The sequence below is a fragment of the Paroedura picta genome, chromosome 6 (genome assembly GCF_049243985.1).
Source record: "Paroedura picta isolate Pp20150507F chromosome 6, Ppicta_v3.0, whole genome shotgun sequence".
Classification (NCBI taxonomy): domain Eukaryota; kingdom Metazoa; phylum Chordata; class Lepidosauria; order Squamata; family Gekkonidae; genus Paroedura; species Paroedura picta.
This window is the reverse complement of record NC_135374.1, coordinates 10,765,407-10,793,047: the sequence shown is the minus strand read 5'-3', so window position 1 is coordinate 10,793,047 and position 27,641 is coordinate 10,765,407. Positions and strand designations below refer to the sequence as shown.

Here is a 27,641-nt window from a genome sequence, read left to right as displayed (position 1 = left end):
GACGACCCCCCCACTTGGAGGCATGTTTTTCAGGGGGGGAAAGTAGTCTTATACGCCAGCAAATACTGTATTCAAAAAATCTGGCCTCACCTAAGCAAGCAAACCACAGAAAGATCAGCCCATGTATTGACTGTGTAAACTCACCAGCTCTTGTAAGAGCATAAATTTCGAGCAAACTCTTCTTTTCATAATTGGACTATGAGGTTCCACTACAGGGACCCTGGAGCATTCAAAGTGCTGTTGAAGAACACTTAGACATGACAAAGTGACCCAACATCCATGGTGTGCGCTTAAAAATAATCTAGAATCCTAGAAGGGTCACGCCTACCTGTCCACGAAGGCATGGTGCAATATAAAGATGGGATCATTTGCCGACCCTTGGACTTGGGACATGGTGCCGTTCATGTAGATGTGCAAGGCATTATGCAGACTGCTTTGGGATGTGTTCGAGATCGCGGTCCTCGGACTGGCAAAGCCTGTTGGTGAAAAAGACATTGTGCGGAAAAAGGCAAGACATACACAAGCGCTTGGATTTCATGACCAGCTGCATTTAAGGAATGGGCTGACACGTCAACAGACTGGTCCAGAATTGGATTTTATTCCTTTAAATTCAGAGGCCACCCTCTCTGCCAGAGCCAGAAGGATGCAGAGAGGCGTTTCACTGATGCCGTACGTAGAGGATGCATTAAAAGCAATGCTTAAAGCACAACACAAAGTACTAGTTCGTATCTTATATGGAGGGAACGGAATCATGAACGGAATGGGATCTCCGGGTTCAGAGTTAGATTGCCTCTGAGGGTTAGGTGGTGTGGAGCAGCTAGCGTCTGATTGGCCACTGCTGTCCAATGCTGTCTCCTGCCCCAGGCCCCGCCCTCCCAAACCTCCCGGGATTTCCAGGCTTACACCTGGAGAGCCAGTTTGGTGTAGTGGTTAGGAGTGCGGACTTCTAATCTGGCATGCCGGGTTCGATTCTGCGCTCCCCCACATGCAACCAGCTGGGTGACCTTGGGCTCAACACAGCACTGATAAAGCTGTTCTGACCGAGTAGTAATCTCAGGCTCTCTCAGCCTCACCTCCCTCACAGGGTGTCTGTTGTGGGGAGAGGAAAGGGAAGGCGACTGTAAGCCGCTTTGAGCCTCCTTCGGATAGGGAAAAGCGGCATATAAGAACCAACTCTTCTTCTTCTTCTTCTTCTTCTTCTTCTTCTTCTTCTTCTTCTTCTTCTTCTTCTTCTTCTTCTTCTTCTTCTTCTTCTTCTTCTTCTTCTTCTTCTTTTTCTTCTGGAAACCACAGCCTCAGTGCAGGAGACCTGCAAGAGTGGCCCTTTCGCTCTGTGCCTTGGGATTTCCCAGAGAGGCTGTCCCCAATAACAAGGCTGTTGCTCCCATCCCCCCCATCAAGAGCCAGCTTGTTGAACCTCGAGCTCCTCTGGCCTACCGAGCAGAGAGTTGAATTAATCTTTCTGATACAGAATAATAGAATCACAGAGTTGGGAGGGGCCGTACAGGCCATCCGCTCAATGCAGGACAGCCGAAAGCATCCAGGATCCAGGCGCTGCTTGAAGACCACCAGTGGGGGGTGGGGGTTCACCAACTCCTTAGGCAGCCCGTTCCACTGCTGAACTACTCTGACTGTGAAATCTGGCCAATATGGTATACAGCAGGACACTATGAGATTTTGCGATTTTGATACCAAGTCAGAATCTCTTGATAATGGGATGAACTTCCCCAGAAGCTTTCAAGAGTATACTGCTTGGCTGCCATGAGAACAATAATCATGACACATACCTCAAGGAAGGCAGGCAGGCAGGCAGGAAGGAAGGAACCATAGAATCATAGAGTTGGAAGGGGACACACAGGCCATCTAGTCCAACCCCCTGCTCAATGCAGGATCAGCCCAAAGCATCCTAAAGCATCCAAGAAAAGTGTGTATCCAACCTTTGCTTGAAGACTGCCAGTGAGGGGGAGCTCACCACCTCCTTAGGCAGCTGAAGGAAGGGAGGGAGGGAGGGAAGGAGGAAGGGAGGAAGGAAGGAAGGAAGGAAGGAAGATGACAGAGAACAGAAACAAAGGAAAGAACAACAGTAGACAGGAAGGAAGGCAGAAAAGAAGGGGGAGAGAAAGAAAGAAAGAAAGAAAGAAAGAAAGAAAGAAAGAAAGAAAGAAAGAAAGAAAGAAAGAAAGAAAGAAAGAAAGAAAGAAAGAAAGAAAGAAAGAAAGAAAGAAAGAAAGAAAGAGTTTCCAGAGTCCAGGTAGGGCCTGCAGATCTTCTGAGTTCCTACCGATCTCCAGACTACAGAGATCAGTTCCTGCTTTGGAGAGTTGAATCAATGACATTATACCCCACTGAAGTCCCAACTCTGTTCTCCTCAAGCTCCACCCTCCAAATCTCCAGAGATTTCCTAGCCAAGAGTTGGCAACCTGAAGCTGAGGGAGAAAAATCAAAACCACCCGCCCCGTCAGCCGATGGCCTGCTAAAAGGAACACCTTGCCCTGGTGCCAAGACCTTAATGGACCTGCGACCAGCCAAATAACTGTGATCACAGTATTCTGTAGCTGGTAGGAACCTGGCATAGACCTGACATCTGCTGTAATTGACAATTTAATGTGCTTTTGCCAGAGAGCACCTAAGCAAGCTTCTGGCTTCTGCAGTGACCGAGACACGATTTCCCGTGAGTTCCTCTGGCACGTTAAGATGAACTGCACCAGCAGAAAGCAGCGCATTGACCATACTAAACATCATCGGAACAATAGCACGGCACAAAGCTACAGAGACCCAGGTTCAAATTCCCGCTGACAGCCAGTGTGAATAAATACAGATCTAGACCCACCAAAGGTCTGGTTCGCTATAAGGGCAGCTTCATGTCTTCGGGTGTATGTTCAGTGCTCACCCCAGCAGGCCGTGAGAGAAGTGGAGGAAGCCCAAAGCTTCGTTTGGGAGGAAACACACACACACACACACACACACACAGGCTCCATATAACAGCCTTTCTCTACCTTTATACCCTTGAGAAACTGACTCTGAAGCTGATTCTGTGAAGGGAGTGGCAGGTTACAGAGGATGAGCGATAGGGTTGTGAGTATCCTACATAGAGAATCAGAATCAGAGTACCTTTATTGGCATGTGAGGGCGATCTGGCTACGACATCTGTCACCCCATTGATCGCCAGGGTTGATTCAGCTGATCTGGCTGGCTAGGTGGGTGTCCCCTACCTCCCTCACCGCTCCATGTGCGTCCCTCCCGAAGCTGCGCGCTCAGTGGAAGAGGACGACCATCCCAGATAGAAGGAGTATACCATTCTTCGGTCAAGGGTATACAATAGCTGTGCTCCCCTGCTTAGAACCTCCAAACAAGCTCAAGAGTATCCTACATAGTGCAAGGGGTTGGACTAGATGACCCATGAGGTCCCTTAGAACTCTATGATTCTATGAAACCCCTGAGACATTCTTCAGGCTTTGAGAAACCCCAGAAGTGGTGTGATCCTGCAGAACAGAGTTGGGAAGCAGAGCTGTGGACACGCCCACCCAATGCTCCTCTCCTTCCCACCCCCTCCAGGCCCCATTGTTGGCCATTTTGGGAGGGGTGGGTAGGTTGACATGACCATTTATAGTCCTATCATCCAATAAACGTTTAACAGTTTTTAAATCTATATATAAAAAATTGATGAACTCCCACCCATTCTGAAAACCCTTCCAGGGCCGTCAAGAAACCCATGGGCTTCACAAAACCCTGGTTGAGAAAGCCAACCACAGAATGTCCAAAGTGAACCGTCCTGGGCATCAGCTCTGCAGGAACTTCCAGCATCTCACTTTCCTGTGATTAACTGTTCCAGCAGAAATTGGGGGAGACGGAATTACACCATTGGGGCGCACGCTTGCCCGAGAGTATATCCCAAACTCAAGAACTCAGCAAATCAAATGGTTCCTCTCCAGCGATCTTCATTTGTTGGCGTGCCGACAGGGCGTGACACATGCTAAAAGTTTCATCAAGGCTATATTTGTATTAATCGGTTGGTTACTCAAGGGGGAACGGCTGACGCTCCCGACATCATTCGTCGTCCGTGCATTTCCCTTGCCCTGTTCAAACATCCATGCCCCTCTGTCCCTAATAGTGGGAAATTGCTTCTTTTGTGGTTGGTGCTCTTCCGAAGGACAACAAGCTGTTCCACACACGTATGCTTTTGCTTGATGCAAGGCCCTAAGGAGGGCTACCCCCGTCTAAAATTATTGACTTCAGTGGATTTGTGGCGCAGGGTGGTAAAGCAGCCGACATGCTGTCTGAAGCTCTGACTGAGGCTGGGAGTTCGATCCCAGCAGCCGGCTCAAGGTTGACTCAGCCTTCCATCCTTCCAAGGTCGGTAAAATGAGTACCCAGCTTGCTGCTGGGGGGTAAACGGTCATGACTGGGGAAGGCACTGGCAAACCACCCCGTATTGAGTCTGCCATGAAAACGCTAGAGGGCGTCACCCCAAGGGTCAGACATGACTCGGTGCTTGCACAGGGGATACCTTGACCTTTAAGTCTTCTTAGGATTCTTCTGGAGGACTCACAAGGCCTGGTTACTCTCTTCCAGATTGATCAACCCAGACCGAACACTTATACAATGTCATGTACAATAGCATTTCACACACAACTCCCCCCCCCCCCAGAGGAGTTGGGTTGTGCATTCAGTTACCATGGACCAAGCGACTCTTTACCGCACAACCCATCGTGCAACAAGGTGCAAGTCCTTTTTAAAAATAACCTTTAAGTGATTTAAAGCAGTGGTTCGCAACCTGGGGGTTGGGACCCCTTTGGGGGTTGAATGACCATTTCACAGGGGGCGTGGCAGGGCAAGCAGCTTGTCAGTGGGGGGGGGGTGGCACTGCCACTGTTCTTGCTCCTCCTGAAGGCGCCCGCCAATTTATATCCAATCATGAACAATGGATCTTCACGCTATTGGTCAGTTTTGGTTTAATGTCTGTGAAAGGACACTGGCCTAATTTTATGGTTGGGGGCCACTACAACAGGAGGAACTGTATTAAAGGATCGCGGCATTAGGAAGGTGGAGAACCACTGGTTTAAAGGGAAAATCCGAGGAAAGCCAAAAGGAACCAAAAATTGCATATTGCAAAACCCACCTTCTTCTTCCGAGCTGAACAAACGGTATTTACACACCAGCATCAATGTACATCTGAACCTTTCTTCTGTCTGCTTTCTGTCCTTTAAGGAATTAGGCATCGTATCCCTCCCCCCCCCCCATCTCTGGCTTTAATAAAAGCAATTGATTTGCATGATTACCATCTGCATGTCCACGTCTGCCTTGCCCATTTTCCTGCGATGGCAGAGGCTTACTTTTCTCAGTCCCTTTGCTATTATCTCTCTGTGGCACCTTCTCATAAATTACCGACCAGATTTTGATCTGATTTCCATACCTAAGCTCTCAAATAATTCACGAGGCCTCCTTACTGTTTATGACAAAGTGCACTGCCTGGTAATCCTGGTGATTTTGTGCTGTATCTCACATTGCCCCCAGATAAGCAGGGCGCCTTGTTATTTATCTGTCAGGACGATCCGATGCATGTTTACCCAGATGTAAGTCTAATTTTTATTCAGGGGGCATTACTTCTACGTAAGATCTTTTAGGATTGTGGTGTATCTGCCGATCTGGTACATTTTAATCCTCTAATTTCTCCAAGAGACTGAGGGACGCCTTCTTTTATAGGAACCTAAGAGAAGCCATGCTGGATCATCAGGCCAATGGCTCATCCAGGCCAACACTCTGTCACACAGAAGCCAAAACCCAGGATCCATCAGTAGGGCCAGGACTCCAGAAGCCTTCCTGTTCTTGCCCCCAAAGCACCCAGGATACAGAGCAACACTGCTCCAGAACTAAGAACCTAAAAGAAGCCATGTTGGATCAGGTTAGTGGTCCATCCGGCTTGAAGATCTCCCAGAATTCCAAATGGTCTCCAGGCAATGGAGATCCTCCCCCTGGGAGGAAATGGCGGCTTTCAGAAGTGGATTCGACAGGTCTACCCACAAATCTGTGGGAATTTTCAAACTGAAACCTGGCAACCCTAGAAAATCCTCGGAGAGCTCCTGCTAGACTGGGTGGACAATCCCATCCATGATGGACAGTCAGATCCATGATGGACAGTCCCATCCATGATGGACAGTCAGACAGGAAGCTTCGTGCATTCATGAAAGGCTACTCAAGCCTGGTTATGGCAAACCAGGAAAAGATGAAGAGTTGGTTTTTATACCCTGCTTTCACTGCTCGAAGGAGTCTCAGAGTGGCTTACAAATACCATCCCCTTCCTCTCCCTTGGGAGGGAGGAGAGGCTGAGAGAGCCCTGACATTACTGAAGAAGAGTTGGTTCCTTTTTTGCCACTTTTCTCTACCCGAAGGAGTCTCAAAAAGTGGCTTACATTCGCCTTCCCTTCCCCCACATCAGACACCCTGTGAGAGGAGGGGGCTGATAGAGCTCTCCTATTACTGCTCTGTGAGAACAGCACTATCAGGGCTGTGACAAGCCCAAGGTCTCCCAGCTGGCTGCATGTGGAGAAGAAAGGAATCACACACGGCTCGCCAGATTAGAAGCTGCCGCCCTTCACCACCACACCACTCTGGCCGGGGTGAGACCTCAGCAGGATACAAGGCTGTAGAGTCTACTTTCCAAAGGAGCTCGAGAGAAAAATGCTAAGGATCAAAGCGAAAAGAATTCAGAGTTTCTCAGTATATCTGGTATTTGGAGAGAGATTTGTGCGGAACAATATGACAGGCAGAAGGTAGGCGTCTCTTTGAACACCGCAGGGCCTCGGGCAGAAGATGTTTCTAATAACACGCAGCCAGGCAGAGCTAAGACAGTGAGCTGTCTAACGAACCAGGCCGAATGTTTGAGCAACGCTTTACCCGGAAGATGTATGGTGGAAGTATTAAAAGAAAAAAGGTTTCATGTCAGGACTCTGAAGGAAAGTGTGTTATTTAGGGTCCCTGTAGAAGGACACAGGAAGACCAGTGTGGGTCTCCTGAAGAGCTGGATTTTCCAGACAGATTTTTTCCAGATGACGAATATTTATTATTTATTTACACATTTATATCCCACCTTTCTGCCCTCACGAGGGCCACCAAGGTGGCTAGCGGTTTGAAATACGCATGATAAAAAATCACATTTCAAAAAGAAGAAGAGTTGATTCTTATATGCCACTTTTCTCTACCAGAAGAAGAAGAAGAAGAAGAAGAAGAAGAAGAAGAAGACATCTCAAAGAGGCTTACAGTTGCCTTCCCTTTCCTCTTCCCACAACAGACACCCTGTGGGGTGGGTGAGGCTTAGAGAGCCCTGATATTACTGCTCGGTCAGAACAGTTTTATCAGTGCTGGGGTGAGCCCAAGGTCACCCAGCTGGCTGCATGTGGGGGAGCGCAGAATCAAACCCGGCTCACCAGATTAGAAGTCTGCATTCCTAATCACTAAACCAAGCTGGCTTTCTGGACATGGAAGCTAGAGAAAGGACTGGGGAGGGCAACCTAGATGGAGCAACTTCCTTCAAAGGAAAGACTGGGGAGTCTGGGAGTTTTCAGTTTGGAAAAGGGGTGGCTAAGGGGTAGGCATGTGCACAGAAATATCAATCGCTATTTTTGGGGTTCGGCCTGAATCGATTTGGCCAAATCCAGAAAACCGGCATCACTGATCACTGGTTCTGGGGGAGGTAGCATACAAAGTGGGGGGGGGGGGGATGCAATAAAATACCACAGGGAAGGATCACAGTGAGGGGTTTGCAGGGGTATCGGCAGGAAATGGGTCTTAAATGCCCAGCTGCGAAAGAGCTGAGCAACTTATGCCTTGTGCGTGGAGGAGAACGAAAAACAGGTTTGACCCAGTGCCTTTCTATCAGGGGATTTAGAACAGGGCACAGCAGTATTGATCCGTACGATTCTAACAAAGAAAAGAGACCCATTTACATTCCAGCTTTCCCTTATACTCAAAGTTGTCTGATCCTCTTAAGAGGCTTATCTTTCCAGGATCAAAACCCACCCTGACCCACAAAGGAATGAGAACGGTATACAAGCCATGACGGCTTTACTTTTGGCCGGCTGAGAAGCCTTGTTTCCCATTGGCTCGTGAAATGTTGGCCAATTGGGGGAAGCCTGTGACTAATATGACAAGACAATTCCGCAGTGGAGCAAGTAGATGCTCGCTAGGGGGGCTGTGTTGGGTTGCGGAAACAGCACGGCGGGTGTGGGGGAGGAGAAGGCTGGCGTTTTGAGTACTCTGTGGTCCCAATTAGGATACAGCCCAGCACACATTTGATACAAAGCCCTTCTGATCTGGATTGACACTTTTGTGGTAATGCTATGAATCTATTATCGAGCACATGGTCTGCAAGCTAGCATCTCCACTTTTATCATCTTAGCTGGATGTTCCCTCACTGACCCCCCTTTGATTGGATAAACGTGTGGAGCAGAGGTCCATGAATGGCTTTGAGCCACGAGGTCTAGATGGAAGATTCTATCAGGGGCAGAGATGCTCTGGATTCTTGGTGCCTGGACGACCACAGTGGGAGGGCTTCTGGAGTTCTGGCTCTGCTGGTGGACCTCCTGATAGCACCTGGGATTTGGCCACGGTGACCATTTCTGCAGTGGGAACTTTGCTGCCTCGGCTCCCATGCGGAAGCACAAATCCAGGGTGGACGAGGTGCACCGGGCCAAATGCTCCCCTGTGCGGGAGCAGGAAGAGGCGGAGCAACCTGCTCCAGCTCAAACTCCAGCCTGCAGCCCAACGCAAAGCCTCCCATGCGGAAATGATCTGTTGGACTGGATGGGCCATTGGCCTGATGCAAAACAGCTTTTCTTACGTTCTTCTGCTCCTGCTGGTGGACCTCTTGATGGCACCTGGGCTTTGGCAACCATGTGACAGAGTATTGGGAGTTCGATCCCAGCAGCCGGCTCAAGGTTGACTCAGCCTTCCATCCTTCCGAGGTCGGTAAAATGAGGACCCAGCTTGCTGGGGGGTAAACGGTAATATATAAACGGTAATGATTGGGGAAGGCACTGGCAAACCACCCCGTATTGAGTCTGCCATGAAAACGCTGGAGGGCGTCACCCCAAGGGTCAGACATGACCCGGTGCTTGCACAGGGGATACCTTTACCTTTATATATATATTTTAAAAACACAGCATATTCCCTTTGGATCATTTAAATGTTGTCATTTTACAGATATTTGCTCAAATCATTTTCATAACACCTGCCAGGAGGAATTCTTGAGGTGGAGTGAACATTCAAATACATGACAGACACCTTAAAGAAAAAAATTGTGCTAAATGATATGAAACCTAAAAAATCGACAGGAACAGAATGCAATTTTAAAAGGCATTGTCACAAACGATTATCGTTTTGGCTCAAAATCCATGGAGATCAGATCCCCCCCCCCCCCAAAAAAAAAGACTTGAAATGCACTTTAAAAAAAATCTCACTGTTTTTCATGAAGACTTAACTCTAAATGACAGCAGAGAAACAGGTAAGACCACTGAAAGTCCCTTACTGGACAACAGAAAGTACCTCTTTAATAACATACCTCTTTTCTTTTTAGCCACTGAAAAGCTTATTGTGCTATGCCCACAGAGTGCAATTTTTTAACAAATTGATTTCAGCGGCAGGGAAAGGATATTCTTACTTTTTCATCTAGGTTTGTAGGATTGCCAGATTGGGTTAGAAATTTCCTGGAGATTTTTGGATGGAGTCCATGACAAGATCTGGCTGGCAGGTGACAATGGATGAGCGAGAGGGTTGTGAGTGTCTTGCATAGTGCAGGGGGTTGGACTAGATGACCCAGGAGATCCCTTCCAACTCTATGATTCTATGAAGAAGGGGAGTAAGGGGTACCAGATCTGGGGTGGGAAATACCTGGGTGGGGAGGGGGATGGAGCTGGGAGTGGGCAGGATTCGGGGCAGGGAAGGGACCACAGTGGAACATAATGCTATGATATCCGTCCTCCAAAGCAGCCACTTTCTCCAGGAGAATTTACCTCTGTAGTTGTACAGTTGTAATTGCAGTTGTAATCAGTTGTAATCTCTAGGCCCTTCCTAAGGTAAGGTAAAGGTAAAGGTACCCCCTGTGCAAGCACCGGGTCATGTCTGACCCTTGGGGTGACGCCCTCTAGCGTTTTCATGGCAGACTCAATACAGGGTGGTTTGCCAGTGCCTTCCCCAGCCCTTCCTAAATTGTACCCCAAACCAGTAAATTATATAGAGAAGTAAAAAGTGGGTCGGAGGAATGCCAGACCAGCTATGGAGGGGGGTCTCTGGTGGGCAGCTTTCACTGCCAGCTGTGGGAGCAGGAGAATAACTGTAAAAATTGTCAATCTCAGCTGGACTGCTACATAATCTGAGAAAAAGCCCAGAAGTGACATGAAGTCCCTCTAGGAATTGCCAGAAAAATCTATGGTCTTACTTCACTTCACTTCACTGTTTTCCCCTTAGCTACCCTAAGAGGGGGGAGGGGGCATGTAAATTGCTAGCTTTGCAATCTATTAAAAACCTGATGACATTATGCATCTTTTGCAGCTGCCGCGGAATCGGCAAGTCTTCACGGGAGACAAACGATAAACATAAATTATACAGCTCGGTGACAAACTGCAGCAGCTCAAGAAAGTTTAAATTTATTACGGGTTATGCATTTGTGTTGCTTTAAGGATTTTTTTAAAAGCCCAAAATCATGAGGAATGAATCGATACGGAAGGGTGCTAATGGCGGGGCTCCAATTCAGTGCGCCGGGGTGGAATCCCAACCTCAGTTAATATTTTAAAGTATTCATGGCGTAAATATGTCATAATCTGCAAAGGTATTCAGAATGATCAGGGTTTGGAAAGCATGGCAAAAACACTGCTGTAATGTATTGGGTAATATATAGTTTTAGGCGGCTGACAAGGCAAGAGCCATAAATCAGCGGACACGGCTTGTGATCTGCTCCGCTGCCCAGCTATCTGCCAGGAACTTGGCATCCTCTTTGCGGTTCCTGAAGGCAGCAAACTAAGAGGCTGGTGGAAACCTTGATACTCTGCTCTGGTTCGGCCTCATTTGGAGTCCTGTGTTCAGTTTTGGGCATCCCAGTTGAAGAGGGATGTTGACAAACTAGAACGTGAACAAAGGAGGGCAACAAAGATGGTGAGGGGTTTGGAGACCAAGACGTATGAAGAAAGGTTGGGGGAGCTTGGTCTGTTTAGCCTGGAGAGGAGACGACTGAGAGGGGATCTGATAACCATCTTCAAGTATTTAAAAGGCTGCCATGTTGAGGATGGAGCAGAGTTGTTCTCTCTTGCACCAGAGGGACAGACCAGAACGAATGGGATGAAATTAATTCAAAAGAAATTCAATCTAAACATCAGGAAGAAGTTCCTGACAGTCAGAGCGGTTTCTCAGTGAAACAGGCTTCCTCGGGAGGTGGTGGGTTCTCCATCTTTGGAAATTTTTAAACAGAGGCTAGATAGCCACCTGACAGAGAGGCTGATTCTGTGAAGGCAAAGGGGTGGCAGGTTACAGTAGATGAGCAATTGGGATGTGAGTGTCCTGCATAGTGCAGGGGGTTGGACTAGATGACCCATGAGGCCCCTTCCAACTCTATGATTCTATGATTCTAGGATCAGTGCCTATGCCCTATGCCAAGGCCATGCACGAGTCATGGGTAGAGTTGCCAGCTCTGGGCAGGGAAATACCTTGAGATTTTTAAGACTGGAGCTGGAGGGGGAGGGACCTCAGTGTGGTGTAGTATCACAGAATCCACCCTCCAAAGCAGAATTTTTTTCTAGGGAACTGATCTCTCTCCACTGGGGATCATCTACAATGGCAGGAGTTTGCCAGGCATCCCCGGGAGGTTGGCAACCCTAGTTGCGGGTTCTTGCCAACTCTCGCATCACCAATGCCCAATTTGACTCATATCTGTGGGGCACCTGGAGAGATTCAGCCATCCCTCCATTCTATCCTCCCAGTATGCGGTGTGCATTTTGGCCCACTGGGAAACCCATATGGACCCATAGAGGGCCCATGCTAGCTTTACCTCATCGGGTCAGTTATGGGTTGGTACTTGCATGGGAGACATCAAGGAAATCCATGGCTGTTATGCAGAGCCAGGGAGTGGTGAACCATCTCTCTCCCTTGCTTTGAAAACCCTATGAGGTGGCCATAAGCCAACTGGGTTTTGAAGGTACTTTGCACTGTCACACCAGTAGGTTTCCCCAACAAAGTGCCTCTCAGGGTCATTTTGGATCAGGAAGCTGGCCATAGGAGGAAGGCAGAAACCCCTACTCCACACATTCTCCAGTTGGACTTGAAACGGGGCTCTTGACTTTGAGAACCTACAACTCATCAGAGATGCTCAAATATCTTCTGGTTCTACTTACAATCTCTTTCCCACTTGTGCAATCATGGCAGAGAAGGGATTGGAAAACCAAATTCAACCTCTGCTGAAGACAGAAGTCTTGGGGTCCACCCTTCATCTTTGCTCTCAGGATTTCAGAGGGACAACCCTTTGTTGATGACTTTGCTAATGACGTGGTGACATGGTGACTCTTGTAGTCCCCTGATTGACTCCCAAAGTCTGACATTCTAACCACTATTAACAAGAAAATAGAGAGCCGCACCAGTCACAGGAGATAAGAAATAAGGCCACGGCCGATGTGCAAAATCAGGTAAAACTATATTTTATCACTTATGTGATAGTTTCAAAAAATTCCCTACACGTTTCGCCAACAGACTTCGTCAGGGGAGTCTGTTCTCGCGACCGTTCTTCATAAAGAGTAAAAAAGACCAGTAGCTTAGCCTGGTACTTTAGCCACTCTACCAGGCCAGCTGTAAAATGCATTTATGTAAAAATTTGCCATTGCTTTCAATTCCATTGCATAATTCCATTGGGTTAACTAATGTGCATGTTCATATTGATCAAACACTACCAAAAAAAAAAAAGTGACATTGATATGATTGCATTTATGTTTGTCTTTCAGTTGCCAGGTATGTTGGACCAGCTGGGAGGGGATGGGGAGGAACTTACTGGGAGCAGGAAGGGAAGAAGCAGAAAGTGAATGTGAAGTTGCTATGTCACCCAGACATTGCATAGGCCTTTTATACACTGGTGTTTCCCTTTGTTTTTACTATGCATTCTCCTTTTCAGGCTCTGTTAAGCAGTCTGTTTTGAATAGGGCTGCCCAACAGTGCCCAGTAGAGCCTGTGAGAAGAGGTCTGGTTTAGTGAATGAAACATATATTGCTAAACTCATTCTGCTTGTTACAAAACCCACAACATGTCACATGCTGGAACAAGGAAGCACGGAGGAAAGGACGAGGATGGTGATAGAGAAGTGGCCTTCAAGAGGTGCCAAAAGAGGGGGACGGACGGACCCGAGGGACTCTTTCTGCTTTTGAATGATCTTTGGCTTGGGAGTTAAGAAAGGGGAGAAACTGCCACAAAACCACTCTCAGAAAAACCGGGGAAATAGCTACAGGAAAGCAAACTGAATGATGAAAGGGGGGAAATTAACGCAGATCAGAAAATAAAACCTGATGGACATGCACAATGAAAGTGAGGGGGAATGCAGAATGGAAAATTAAACCATGTACAGCCAAAACAAAAAAGAGGAAAACATCAGTGCATAAAAGGCATAGATCAACGGACTCAAAGAGGTGTAAGTCGTGTCTGAACAATGCTTTATTCAAACCTGAAATTTAAAAAAGAAAACAAAAGAGAATTCCAATGGAAGCAGTGCTGCTTCAGAACAAAGACCAGGTATGGAGGAATATTTCAGAATCTTGAATAGTCCTGACTGAACTGATCACATCAGAGTTTGGAAACTCAGTGAGGTTAAGAACATAGGAGAAACCATGTTGGATCAGGGCTGGTCATGGTCAGGACTTGGATGGGAGACCACTAAGGAAGGTGAAGGTTACCGTGCACAAGCTACTGCTGATCATCTCTTCTCACGAAACCCCCTTGAGAAGTCACCATAAATCAACTGCAACTTGATGGTACATAACTACTGATTAGCTTGGAGCTCAAACCTCTGAAGAGAAATTTGGAAGGATATTTAATCGTGACGTGCTATGAAGACCCTCTGTTAAAAGGCATGGGGTCAGCAAGAGTTCAGCAGTCTTGCCCACTTAAAGAACCCTTTGGATGCTGACCTTAGACCACAGTGATCATGTTAATTGAGCTATTTCCATGTGCAATGCTGGGTCATCATTTGTTGTTTCATGCACAGCTGCACTATGATGTTTCTGTTAACAAGGGAGAAGCCGTGACATTGGTGATTTGGGACAATTACACCCCATGAAATCAAACGAGGAGGTTGCTGGTTTACAAGTATTTTCATATAATTAATGAAGAAGGCAAGAGTCTCTTGTGTAAGGCAGCAGACATGCAGTCTGAAAGCTCTGCCCATGAGGCTGGGAGTTCGATCCCAGCAGCCGGCTCAAGGTTGACTCAGCCTTCCATCCTTCCGAGGTCGGTAAAATGAGTACCCAGCTTGCTGCTAGGGGGTAAACGGTAATGACTGGGGAAGGCACTGGCAAACCACCCCGTATTGAGTCTGCCATGAAAACTCTAGAGGGCATCACCCCAAGGGTCAGACATGACCCAGTGCTTGCACAGGGGATATCTTTACCTTTACTTAATGACCAAGGCAAATGTTCAGACTTGGAAATCTTCCTCTTTGCCCCCCACTTGGGGCGGGTAGAGGAAGAAATGCCAACAGTACACACAACCGCCAGAGAGGAGAGACAAACAGAAGGTACCTTCCAAAGTGTTCCTGAAGCTGAAGTTGGCCATTTTGTCCATGGTCCCAGCCTCGTATTGGGTCAGACTTAGACAGAATTCGACGTCTGCTGAAGATGGAAGCCGCGGCGTCCGATCTTTATCGTGGTTCCCAGGATTTCGGATTAACGGCCCTTCGTTGGTGCCGTTGCAGAGTTCTTGGCGACTGTTGTACTCATCGGATCGACTGCAAATCACCTACGGGTTAGAAAAGTCCCACTGTGTGTTTGGCTGATCTTATTATGCCGATCCGTGTATTTATTCCACAGATACCTTCTGTGCTTACAAGTGCATTCAAAGCGGCTTTCCGTAAACAATAAGTGACAACACAATCTGCAACGCGGACACAATGATCGAGTCTGTCAAAGAGAAGAATACTATGAAGGCACATCCCACATCCCAGAGCCAATGGAATGTGGGCTATGTAGTCAACCCTACTTCCAGGGCAGATCTTGGTGCACTGAAGAGATACCGATTCAGATCTCCCCACCTGCACAGCTGCCGGTGTTGGACTATGCAAGGTCTGTAGGGTGCATGCTTCAAAATCCTTGGAAAGCCAAAGGAAAAATCCTCAGTAATGCATGCTGAACAGGGCTGAATCTGCACCTACTTCGTTTATTCCGTTGTGGGTCCTGCTGAATCCAGATTGATTTGAACTCGGGTCTTCCTCTCCCCCCCCCAATTGAAACAGAAAAGTGTTCTGCGTGTGGTTAGGGAAGCTCAGAAAAGGGGGGGATCCAAGCACAGCAGGAGCCTCTTTCTTTTCTCGAAGGGGGAGGAGAGGATTATAGATGGCAGATGAAGGGGAATAAATCCAAGAGGCAAATCTCTGCCTGATTGGCCCTCACTGGGGGATATGCCCACAATAGGGAGTGGGCACACCCCCACCCAGGGCCAATCATGGGTCTTTCCCATTCCCTTCCTGCTCCCGCCCTTCCTCCTTCCTCCCAGAAGATGAGCTGGCCCACTCTACGGATCCATTTCATGAATGATAAACTGGGCAGGAGTGTGTGTGTGGGGGGGGTGGTGGTGGATAAGAGCCAGTTCCTCTTGCCAGCCCTGCGGTGGTGACTGTGCCTTCTGTTGAAACCTCCCTGCCACTTAAGAGTGGCATGGGAGGAAGGGAACTGACCTGCTTGCCAACCCTGTGGCAGTGACCATAGTCCCTGTTGAGCCCTCCTGCCCACCCAAGACTGGGGGGAAAGAGAGCCAACCCCCTCAATAGCCCTGAGGTGGTGAGAGCAACCTCTCCTCTGCCCCAGGACTCCTCCCCGCTAGGGAGCAGGGGAAAGAGGGTCAGTCCCACTCCGGGGCACTATGGGGGTTGGCCCTGCTCACTGGCAGGGCTGCCCTGTCGTTGTTGCTAGTGTCCATTGCATTCCTGCCTACAATGGGCTTTGCGTCTTCCGATTCCCTGGGAATGGAAATTTGGAAGAAGCCACTACTGAGAAGGCCCTGCTCTTTATTCCCAATAAGTCAGCCGTAAACTGACTTCCACTTCTTTTCAAAGCTTTACTTCTTTTTGTGCATCTCTCGGGAAGGGTGGCTAAAGCAACGTGCTGTAATAAAAGGAGCGGACTTTGACGCATCTCACTCAGGGAAGGATCAGTTACAAGGCTCGGTTTCTGCTTTTCTTAGCCTCTGTGCAGGCATATAAATAAAGATTAAAGTTTTTCATAAGATATGAAAGATACGAGTCATTAAGGGCAGTAAAGGCAACTGGCAGCACTTTGAGCGAGGCCTGGACATTTATCTCCGTCCGGCGTTGAGGCAGAATTCCTCCTGGCTGCTTTAAAAGGGATCTCTTGGGAACAACAACAACAAAAAAAAGAGCAATGAAGAATGTGATCCAGAATAGCTGCTTCTCATAATAAACGTCCTCTTCAAAATTTAAATCAATGCAGTTCCCCAGTGGGCTTTAAATAATAAAAGTTCCTCAAGAATTCTTGCTTGCTCTTCGACAGATGGGATTTTTTTCTTCCCCCAGTTGATAGCCAAGGAACCAAATATCCCCGAGGAAGGAGGGTTCCTCAAGACACACTGGGGGAGGGTTTAAAATGCAAAGAAAGGATATTGGAATAAATGACTGAAAACATCCAGAGATAGAAGAAGAGTTGGTTTTTATATGCCGCTTTTCTCTACCCGAAGGAGTCTCAAAGCGGGTTCATTCGCCTTCCCTTTCCTCTCCCCACAACAGACACCTTGTGAGGTGGGTGAGGCTGAGAGAGCCCTGAGATTACTGAAGAAGACGAAGAGTTGGTTCTTAGATGCCGCTTTTCTCTACCCGAAGGAGGCTCAAACATTTGCCTTCCCTTTCCTCTCACTACAACAGACACCCTATGAGGTGGGTGAGGCTGAGAGAGCCCTGATATTCCTGCTCGGTCAGAAGAGCTTTATCAGTGCCGTGGCGAGCCCAAGGCCACCCAGCTGGCTGCATGTGGGGGAGCAGGGAATCGAACCTGGCTCACCAGATTAGAAGTCCGCACTCCCAACCACTACACCAAGCTGGCTCTAGGTAGCTGGAACACACACACATACCAGGGTTGCCAACTCCAGAGAGTTTGAGGGTGGATCTTGGGCTGATCAGGGTTTAGGGAGAGGAGGGACTGCAGCATGGCCTAATGTCACCCTGGCCTTTCCCCAAAGCAACTCCATTGTCCGGAGGAATGGATCTCAGCAGTATAGAGAGGAATTCTTATAGTGGCAGATCTCTCCAAGGGCATAGACTGGCACACAGCACTGCCTCTTTGGTGAATCATAGGCCTGGATTTTCTCCGGGAATTAAAAGTGATCTCTGTATTTAAATATGCAAAGGGGTGCTGCAGTTGCTGCTTAAAAGAATGAAATAGTTTTACTGATAAGAGAAACCAATTTTGTGAGTGAGAGAGGGGAGACCTGAGGCTCAGGGCGGTTTACAAATAATGTCCTGGGACATGAATGAGTCACTGTGTTTTAGCCTAACCTGCATTTGTGAGAACAAGACGGAAGAGGGGAGAACAGAGTTGGAAGCCCCCTTGGGCCCTCATGGAGAAGAAAAGGGTAAAGGTAAAGATATCCCTTGTGCAAGCAACGGGTCATGTCTGACCCTTGGGGTGACGGCCTCTATCGTTTTCATGGCAGACTCAATACTGGGTGGTTTGCCAGTGCCTTCCCCAGTCATTACCGTTTACCCCCCAGCAGCAAGCTGGGTACTCATTTTACCGACCTCGGAAGGATGGAAGGCTGAGTCAACCGTGAGCCAGCTGCTGGGATCGAACTCCCAGCCTCATGGGCAGAGTTTTCAGACTGCATGTCTGCTGCCTTACCACTCTGCGCCACAAGAGGCTCATGGAGAAGAAAAGGGAGGGGTATAAATGTCTAAATTAATTCAGATTCTCAAAAACTGTCTCCTTCCAAGAAACTAAATATCACTGGGAAGAAAAGTAGGGAATAAAAGTGGGGTATAAATGTTTAAGTGAATCACAGCATCCTTAAAAGTGCTTCCAAAAACTAAAAGTTGCTACCTGTGAAATGGGGGGGTGGTCTATAACTTGAGGTCACCCAGCTGGCTGCATGTGGAGGACCGGGGAATCCATCCCAGTTCTCCAGATTAGACTCCACTACACTCAACTCCTGCACCAAGCTGAATGCTAATAGGCAGATATCAGAAAACAATTTGTCAACAAAGAATTGTCAAATTCAAGGAAGCAGTCGCTCCCAGGGAAGCCAGGCATTTGTGGCAAATATTCGGCAAACATTCAAATATTTTGAAAATAATCAGCAAACCCCTTTTGGCTGCAGGAGTAGAGAGAACAGAATAAAAAACCATGCATGTGTGCTGGATTCAACCCAGACTGTGGCCGTCATAGTTCATCATGGACCATCGCTGGAGGCTTCAGTAGCAGGGCAAAGAGCCTTTGGGCAGCAGATGTGAGATAATCCACACTCGTTAAAATTCCCCCATAATCTACCGGTTTTAGTACAGAAGCAAGAGAATCCTTAATTCCTTCTCCGAGGGCATCGTCACATCCCTTGGCTCGTGTCCCCGATATGGATGGCCAATCCCTGCTGGAATTTCACAGAATCCTTTGCTCAGATATCCCCATGGCCACACAACTCGGCTGTTTTACTATACCGAATGTGCAGAAGGGCTTTTTCTCTGATCGGGTCAGGGATGGGGCACCTGTTGGTTACAATAAGGGTCCCCTTGTTCTGATGTGAATTTCCTGCCCTGCTGTACATTTCTGTCTTGTAAATCAGGGATTCTTTTTTTTTTTTTTACAAAAACCCAATAACCTGGTTATTCATAATCCAGGTTACTTGTTCCACTGGCATTTCAGAATTTCAAGATTCCTTTTCTTCGACGTTCAGCCTGATTTGCCTTTTGCACACCAAGCACACAAATATTATGAAGTCAGTGTGGCGTGGTGGTTAAAGTGTCAGAGTGGGGTCTGGGAAACCCAGGATCGAATCCCCACTCCCCACTCTCTCAGCCTAACTCTACCTCACAGGGTTGTTGTGAGGGTGAAACAGAAGAGGAAAATAATGTAAGCTACTCTGAAGAAGAAGAAGAGTTGGTTTTTATCCCGCACTTTTCACTGCCTGAAGGAGTCTGAAAGCGGCTTACATTCGCCTTCCCTTCCTCTCCCCACAACAGACACCTTGTGAGGGAGGGGAGGCTTAGAGAGACCTGATTGTACTGCTCTGTGAGAACTGCACTCTCAGGACTGTGACTAGCTCCAGGTCCCCCAGCTGGCTCCATGTGGAGGAGCGGAGACTCAAACCTGGCTCACCACTATACCACGCTGGCTCTTTGGGTCCCCATTGAGGAGACAGTTGGGATATAACCTAAGAAATGTGAAATATCATCTAAAGTCAATTTTACCAGTTCTCTAGGTAAGATCAGGAGAATACTGGCAAAGTAACCAGGTTTGCAAACTCAGGTTTATTACATGCACATATCACGTTTCCAGGCCTGCACTTAAAACAAGCAAAAACAACAACAGGTGAACTAGGGGGACCACTAGAATGGTTTGAACATCAAAACATGAGTTGGGAAACAGAAGTTCCAAGTTCCAATATGAAGCTCAGCAGGTAAAGCTGTACCATTCGCAACCAGAGCTAATGTCAGTGTGAAAGAACATTCAAAAAGATGTGAGGTGAATTGTCAAAGACTTTCACAGCTGGAGTCAACCGGCTGTAGTGGGTTTTCGGGGCTTTGTGGCCGGGCTCTGGTAGTTTTAGTTCCTGATGTTTTGCCAGTGGCTGTGGCTGGCATCCTTAAAGGGAGGACACGGCAAGATGGGCATCTCTCCAAGCCAAAGTGTGCAGCGTGTGAACAATTGCTGTGTATTTCATTTAATTCTTGGGAGGGGGAACAGTTACGCATCATATTCCACTCCCCCTTGGGGGGGGGTCGCCGTTTCGGGGCAGGGAACAGAAATCCAATTCCCACAACCAGTAAATAATCATAAAACAATAGCAATATACAAATATACAAAGGGTTTATATACAAATAGGATATGCAAATGTTTCCCAGCTCCCATGACAGTATGTTCTGGCTTGTCAATATTGCAATTAAGTCCTGGGTGATGGCAGGTGGGGTGGGGGTGGGGGAGAGATGATTCAGGTGGTTCCCTGGACCGCATAAGGCCTTGAAGGTAAATACTAAAACCTTGAACCAAATCTGGAATTTGACTGGGAGTCTGTATAGCTGCAGCAGGACTGGTCTTATATGGGTTTTCCCTGGTGTCTGTGTGAGGACCCAGGCAGCTGCCTTCTGGATCAGCTGTCGTTACAAGATTGGGGAATCTCCAAGGAGGGTGGGCTGGATCTAGGATGTGCTTTTTCTGTGTCTGGGTGGAGTTCATTAGCAATTCCACTAGGAAGTGTTTTTTCTTGTGTCTGCGTGGAGTTCATTAGAAAGTCCATTAATCAGAGTCTTGCCTATCTTATCAGAGGAACCACTGGGAGGTGTGTTATTTTAGCCCCATGTTGTTGTTGTTTTAAATTCTGGTGTTTCTTAGGCCTGGTAGTCAGGCTTTGTTGATGAGAGGTGATTTTACATTTAATCCTTTTTAAAAACACATTTAGTTCTTGTACTATTTCAGATTTCTAATTAAAAAATAATGTGTACAATGGGGCTCACTGTGGATTCAGAAGCATCCTGGTATCATTGTCACAGTCATCGTAGGAGAGTAAGTAAAAAATCTGGTCTTCTCTTCCTGTTGGTATGACAACAGCATCTCTCCTTGGCACCTCTCTGTGTCTCCAATGGAACACCCACCTCTACATCTATTCTAACCATCCTATTACACATTTTCTTCAGTGCTTGGTTGCCTTCCTGCTCACTCCCAGTAGTGTGGGAGTCACATCTGCATGGTGTATTCTCGTGCTGTGGATGTGAATCATATGACTAGGTGGACAGGGTAGACCACATGGGCCCTTCTCAGCTGTTACCCTCTCTTCCGGTGGGATATCCCAATGCATGGAAAACATTTCTGTGATTGCCCCACCTATGTGTTTATGCTTTTGATAGAAGACCTATGAACTTGGTGTTTATACAGAAACAACAGTTATGCTGTAGAACGTAAGAAGATCCCTGCTGGATTGACCCCGTGGTCCATCTAGTCCAGCATCCTGCCTCAAATAGCCACTAACCAGTTCCTCTGGATGGCCAGGAACAGGACATAGAGGCTGAGGTCTTCCTAAGAACATCAAAAGAGCCCTGCTGGATCAGACCAGTGCTCCATCGAAGTCCAGCATCCTGTCTCACACAGTGGCCAACCATTTCTCCTGGACAACCAACAAGAGGACATAGGGACTGAGGCCTTCCCCTCATAAGAACATAAGAAGAACCTTCCTTGATCAAACCAGTGGTCCATTGCTGAGGGGTGGGGGACATGATTGTCAGATCCAGGATGGAAAACTCCTTAAGTTTTGGAGGTGGAGCCTTGTAAGGACAGGGACCTCAGTGGGTTAGAATGCCAACCCCCCAAACCTCCATTTTCTCTAGGGGAATTGATCTCTGTAGTCTGGAGATGAGCTGTAATTCCAGGAGATCCCCAAGTTCCACCTGGAGGCTGGCATCGCTATGTGGGATTCAGGGACAGTGTGTTTCCCCTGGGAATCACTGTAGGCAGTGAAACCATATTAGCCCTTCCATTAGAGAGACTGAGGCAGATTAGAGGTGACAAACCTCCAGTGGAAGCTGAGGACTACCAGTTCCCAGATCTCGTAGTCTGCCACCCCTCCAAGCAATGGTGGGAGAATCCTGCCCCCCCCCCCACAAAAAAGCAGCCTTGTGTACTGACTAGAAGTTCATACAGTGACAAAGGGTAGCTCTAGGAACCGGCAGAAACTTTATGGTCAAACCATAGAGGCCTGGCCACCCAGCTTGGGATGTCCCCGCTGCTCACCCATCCTCTGGGCATTATTCAAAGGCACTAATAAGACGTTTTTGGCCGATTAGGGACTGGAAGGACGGGCCAGAGAGGGGTGTGTGTTTTGGGGAGCCCTAACGGCAGAAGCCGGGGAACCGGATCAGAAAGAAACAACGAGACTGTCCCTCTGCAAAGAACGAGGCTCGAAAATGCATTTGCTTGCAGAGGAACAGCGGCTGGCTGAATTTTTTATTTTCATTTTTTTTTAAAGGTAAAAGGTTGTGGAGGGGGAAGAGAAAGGAGTCAGCGTGTTTCGGGAGGCATTCACCGCGATCCCCGTTGCCATGGCAACCCCTCAATGGAAGCCAATGCCTGCTCCTTCCTTGGGGAAGAAAAAGGGGGGTGCTGAGTTAGAAACAGACTCTTCCCCGTTTCCTTCCCCCCCCAACACAAGCTCTACAATTCTCGAGTGTCCCCCCCCCTCCCTGTGCCTGGATTTCTCCCATTGAAGTGTCATTATTTTGCAACGGGTTTTTCAAAGTATTTTTTGTGTGTGCGCCAGGGACGAGGGCCTGAAGTTTATTTTCTGTGAAAGAAAGCGCTCCCTCCCTCTCTTTTCTTTTTACACTTTTGCTGATTTGCCAATTCAATTTCCACGACGCTAAGAAAAGCCCTTCGTTCTCCCTCCTTGACAGCGTTCTGGCACTCCGCACGGGAGATTCGAGGCCGTTCCTTTTGTGGGGTTGACCGGGTATGAGGCTCTCCTCTCAATGACGCCAGGAGGGGATCTGAGAAAAGCCAGCGGGGCACAGAGGCATTCCTCAAGAAGGGGGAGCAAAAGGGTCTATTTCCCACCCCCCCAATAAATTGGAACAATCACAAACAGAAACAGATGACTTTTTTTGATAGCCAACCAATCGACTTTTTCTATTTTGGATACTTCCATCTGACCAGCCCTCTTCTGCACGTAGCGTTCTCAAACAGGCAGCCTGCAAGAGCAAATGTGCAGGTATCTGGGGTGACAAATCCAGAGTCCCTCTGGCACCTGCACTCAAATACAAACTTCCCAACACAGCGTGTTTCTGCCTTCTATTCCACACGAGCCAAAAGTCCATCAAAAGCCAATGTCTTATTTCTACACGGCCTCATCCTAGAGAGGCAGTTTGGTGTAGTGGTTAGGAGTGTGGACTTCTAACCTGGTGTGCCCTGTTTGATTCTGCGCTACCCACATGCAATCAGCTGGGTGACCTTGGGCTCACCACGGCTCTGATAAAGCTGTTCTGACTGAGCAGTGATATCAGGGCTCTCTCAGCCTCACCTACCTCACAGGATGTCTGTTGTGGGGAGAGGAAAGGGAAGGCGAATGGAAGCCACTTTGAGCCTCCTTCGGGTAGAGAAAAGCGGCATATAAGAACCAACTCTTCTTCTTCTTCAGTAATATCAGGGCTCTCTCAGCCTCACCCACCTCACAGGGTGTCTGTTGTGGGGAGAGGAAAGGGAAGGCGATTGGAAGCCGCTTTGAGTCACCTTCGGGTAGAGAAAAGTGGCATATAAGAACCAACTTTTCTTCTTCTTCTTCAACAGTATAAAACCATGCATAATAAAATCAGATAATATTACCATAAAAACCTGCCTCCTAGAAATGCATTCCCCAAAGGCTCTTTCAGAGTTTGGAGGGGTATTCCACTGGTGCATGTCTCCTTTGGGGAGGTGAGTATTACTTGGTGCCATTGCTTGGCCTCAGGCATAGGCCTGGCAGAACAGTTCAGGTTTGCAGGCCTATGGCATTGGGCGAGATCCTAGAGAGCTCTGATTTCCTCAGTCAGAGTATTTCGCTGGGTCTGGGCCAAGGCCAGGTTTATCTCCCTGGGGACCCTAAGCAGGGAGACAAAATACTCTGACGGAGAGGCTGATTCTGTGAAGGCTCAAGGCGGTGGCAGGTCAGAGTGAATGATAGGGTTGTGAGTGTCCTGCATAGTGCAGGGGGTTGGACTAGATGACCCAGGAGGTCCCTTCCAACTCTATGATTCTATGTTTATGTTGCCTGATCTTAATACTCTTCAGGGAGGAGGCAGTCCTGAAGATGCAGGGGTCCCGGATCATTTAGGGCCTTGTGCGTCAAAGTCTACATCTTGAATTTGAACCGGTCTCCAGTCTGGAACCAGTGCAGCTGGGAAAGCACTGGTGTAATATGTGCTCTCTGTGGGGCTCTTGTTAGGATCCGAGCTGCTGCACTCTGGGCCAGATGGAGTTTCTGAAGCAATCTCAAGGGTAGCCCTGCGTAGAGTGGGTTACAGAACCGGCACTTCCCGTTCAAAGGATCAGGCTGATCTGATTTTGGAGCGCCAATCTCAGAGTTAGTTATCAAACTGGAACCACCTTAGTGACCAACAATATTTTCCAGACTGTAAGCTTTTGCAAGTCAAAGTTCCCTTTGTCAAAGACCTAGGTGTATTCTGCACGGGGATTTTTACCCACTCCCAGATCGACTAAATCCCTGCAGTCTACACTGAATTTGATTTCCATTTTGATTTTGGGCACTTTAAATTTTCCCTCTGCAACATGCATGACTGATTCTTGGTGACCCTACCTTTCCCCCACAATATTCTGGAGTGGATATAAGCCTCGATATTTCAAAAACCACCATGAGTAAATGTGTTGATGTCTCCTTTTTGCGAATTAACTCAATTCTCTGTGCTTGGTAGCAAAGCAGTCTTCCCTGATTGGCCAGGGTGTCAGTTCAAAGACTTCCTGGTTCCCGGTTGCAAGGCTTGTCTTAAGGTGACTGCGCTCCAGAAGCCCTAACTTCTCTCAGCAGAGATTTGCCTCTTGGATTTATTTCCCTCTCCTCTGCTGTCTCCAATCCTCTCCCCCCGCCCCTCATTCAAGAAAAGTAAGAAAGAGACTCCTGGTGCGCTCTGAGGTTCCCCTCCCCGTTCTGAAATTCCCCAATCAAGTGCAGAACACTTTGTTTCAATTGAGAAGGGGGGGATAGAGGAAGACCTGAGTTCAAATCGATCTGAATTCAGCAGGACCCACAACGGAAAAAACAAAGTACAAATTCAGCCCTAGTCAGAGTAGACCAGGCAGCCCCCAAACTTTTGGAGTCTGTGGGCCCCCTTGGAATCCTGATACATCATAGTAGGCATGGCTCCAAGATGGCTGCCATAAAATGGCTGCTGCAGAGGGCGGAGCCAGCTGCATAATGGTTGCCCCAGCGTAAATTTCAGTCAAACAGTGAAGATCCTTGTGCTGTGAAGACAACTGCAGCTATCTTAAAATTCCATGCTGCCAATCAAGTCTTCACTGGCCTATGAGAAGCCTAGCTGGGCCAAAGCTCTACCCGGCCCCACCCATTAAAAAAAAAACAACACTTGACAAGCACCCAGAAATGACCTTTACTCATGCCGTGGTGCCCACAGGTACCCATTTGGGATCGCCTGGAGCAGAGTGTTCTGATCTTAATGGATCCATAGCCTAATTCAGCTTCATGTGTAAAACCCCCCCCCCCCCCAAATCACTGTTGATGCAGATCATGTGCCTCTTCAGCCCCGCACTCACTTGGACTTACCTGCCACGAGGAGAAAAAAGAGGCCGGGCTGAGAACATTTGGGCTGGTGGGATGCCTGCCTCCCATGTATTCGTCTGTGCAGAGGGTACACGTCTCAGAGTCCCTCCAGTCCCAGTAGGGGATGGTGAAATTGTCATTCCCCGTGAGCTTCTGGATCTCGTTTTCCCACATGAGCAGGAAGAATCGGTGCCAAGGAAGGAAGCCCGGTGCCTCGTGGGCAAAGTCAATGTCCCGCCACACAGCGGTGCCCCCCAGGAGGGTGTCCCGGGAGACGTAGTAGTGCATCCAGACGAAAAGGTCGTAGAGGTTGATATCCCGGAACATCGGGTTCGAGCCATTATTCATCTGTGCGTACGTCCCGACGGCTATGACAAAATCCCGGCTCGTGGTGTGCTTGGCCAGATTGAGGTAGGCGAGGAACTGGTCCTTCTCCTGGGTGCTGAGCCGGAATATGTCCTTCCTGATGCGCAGATTCCTTTCGGTGCAGTTGGGGGCCGCAAAGTTGAACTTGCACTCCCCACAGTGGAACCCCGTAAAGTTCCCGAAACATTGACACGTCCTGTTGTAAAACACGGAAGGCCAGTCTTCCCGGTCGTCCAGTCCCGAGAAGGGGTACTGAGGCCCGGGAGGGGCGTTCGAAAGAAGGATATCTCGGCAGGATCCTCTGCCGGAAAGCTGCCCGCAGGGGGAGCCGTCGCCGGGCCAAATGGGGCAGCACTCCTTCCGCAACAGGCTGTCCGAATCGGTGCATGCCCGAGGGAACTGGCTCGAGACCAGGGGGAGAATGCCCAGTAAGACCCCAAAGGAAGATAAAGACATCCTTCTTCCGCAGCGGGAGTTCTTCAGCGCAGCAGAGTGGCCAACGGGCTATGCATAAGCTGTGACCATTATCACAGTCCTGAGAAGGATGGTCTTTCCCTTGATGCAGTGGGAAAATTCTCCCTACATAGTTGTTCTGATCTCCCGTCGGTTCTCCTGCAGTTTCCCATGCGTACACACACAGACTCGTTCTGTTAATCTGATTATCACATGTTCTGGGCTATATCCAAGTGGCTTTTGTTCGCTTTCTCCCTTTGGCTCCAGACATAGAGTCTTATTATAAAGCCCTCGTCTTCTGCCTAGCACATGATTGCTTTGCGATGCGCCGATTCGGTGTCATGCCTGGTTGCATACAGGGAACCTGGACGGCTCGCCGGGTTTACCTCGGGGATGAATGAGGAGTGACAGGGTGAGCAGGGGTGGGAGAAAACAAAAATGAAATTCGGGTGGCGGGGCACCTGACTCCGTGACGTGAGAAGAGCATCGCACAACTGCAGACTGTGGAAGAATGTTGGGATGAAGGGAGAAATAATTTCAGGCAAGTTCCCAGAGAGGCACACGCGTAAAATCATTCTGTTGACTCAAGGCCAAAGAGGTAAGAATTAAATTAAGACCCCAGGCTAGGTCAGCATCCCCCCCTGAGCTCCAGCACTTGCTGGAGCTCCGGACCCACTCCTGTTGTCCCCCAAACATGCCCCACCAGCTCCCAGCTGCATACATCGCCCAGCACCATCAGGAACAGCTGTGAGTTTGAGCAATAGGGTTACCACCTGTGGCCTCGTAATTAGAGCGTAATAGGAGGGTGGGAAGCGGTGTGCCGCTGTCACCCTGGCAAGCTGAGGTCACTTCCTGTGAAAACTGTCAGGGATGCTCTAGGATTTACAAAAAAAAATACCTCTATGGTATAAAATCATAGAGCTGGGAATCTGGCAGCCCTAGGAATAGGAAGACGTGGGAGCAGGGCAAGGGAAGGTTGCCCAGGCAGGAAGTGAGCCACATGGGCGGGTAGGTGTGAAGGAAGTCCCTGGATTAATGCACTTTCAGTGTATTTTAGAAGGAGATTTTCCTGTCCTGCTCGGGAAAATCCAGCCGCAAAAGCACATTGAAAGTGC

General features: G+C 48.4%; 1 protein-coding gene across 1 annotated transcript in view; it reads right to left on the bottom strand.

Annotated features, from left to right (window-relative positions):
• The window catches only part of TYR (tyrosinase), a 35,282-nt gene extending 8,507 nt beyond the window's left edge, over window positions 1-26,775 (bottom strand). Inside the window, exons 1-3 of the mRNA XM_077341424.1 lie at window positions 25,711-26,775; window positions 14,760-14,976; window positions 329-476 (exon numbers count right to left, since the gene is read on the bottom strand). Of these exons, the coding sequence (XP_077197539.1) occupies window positions 329-476; window positions 14,760-14,976; window positions 25,711-26,529 (1,184 nt within the window). The 5' untranslated portion in view covers window positions 26,530-26,775. The remainder of the gene's footprint in view (window positions 1-328; window positions 477-14,759; window positions 14,977-25,710) is intronic.
• Window positions 26,776-27,641: the final 866 nt, after the last annotated feature.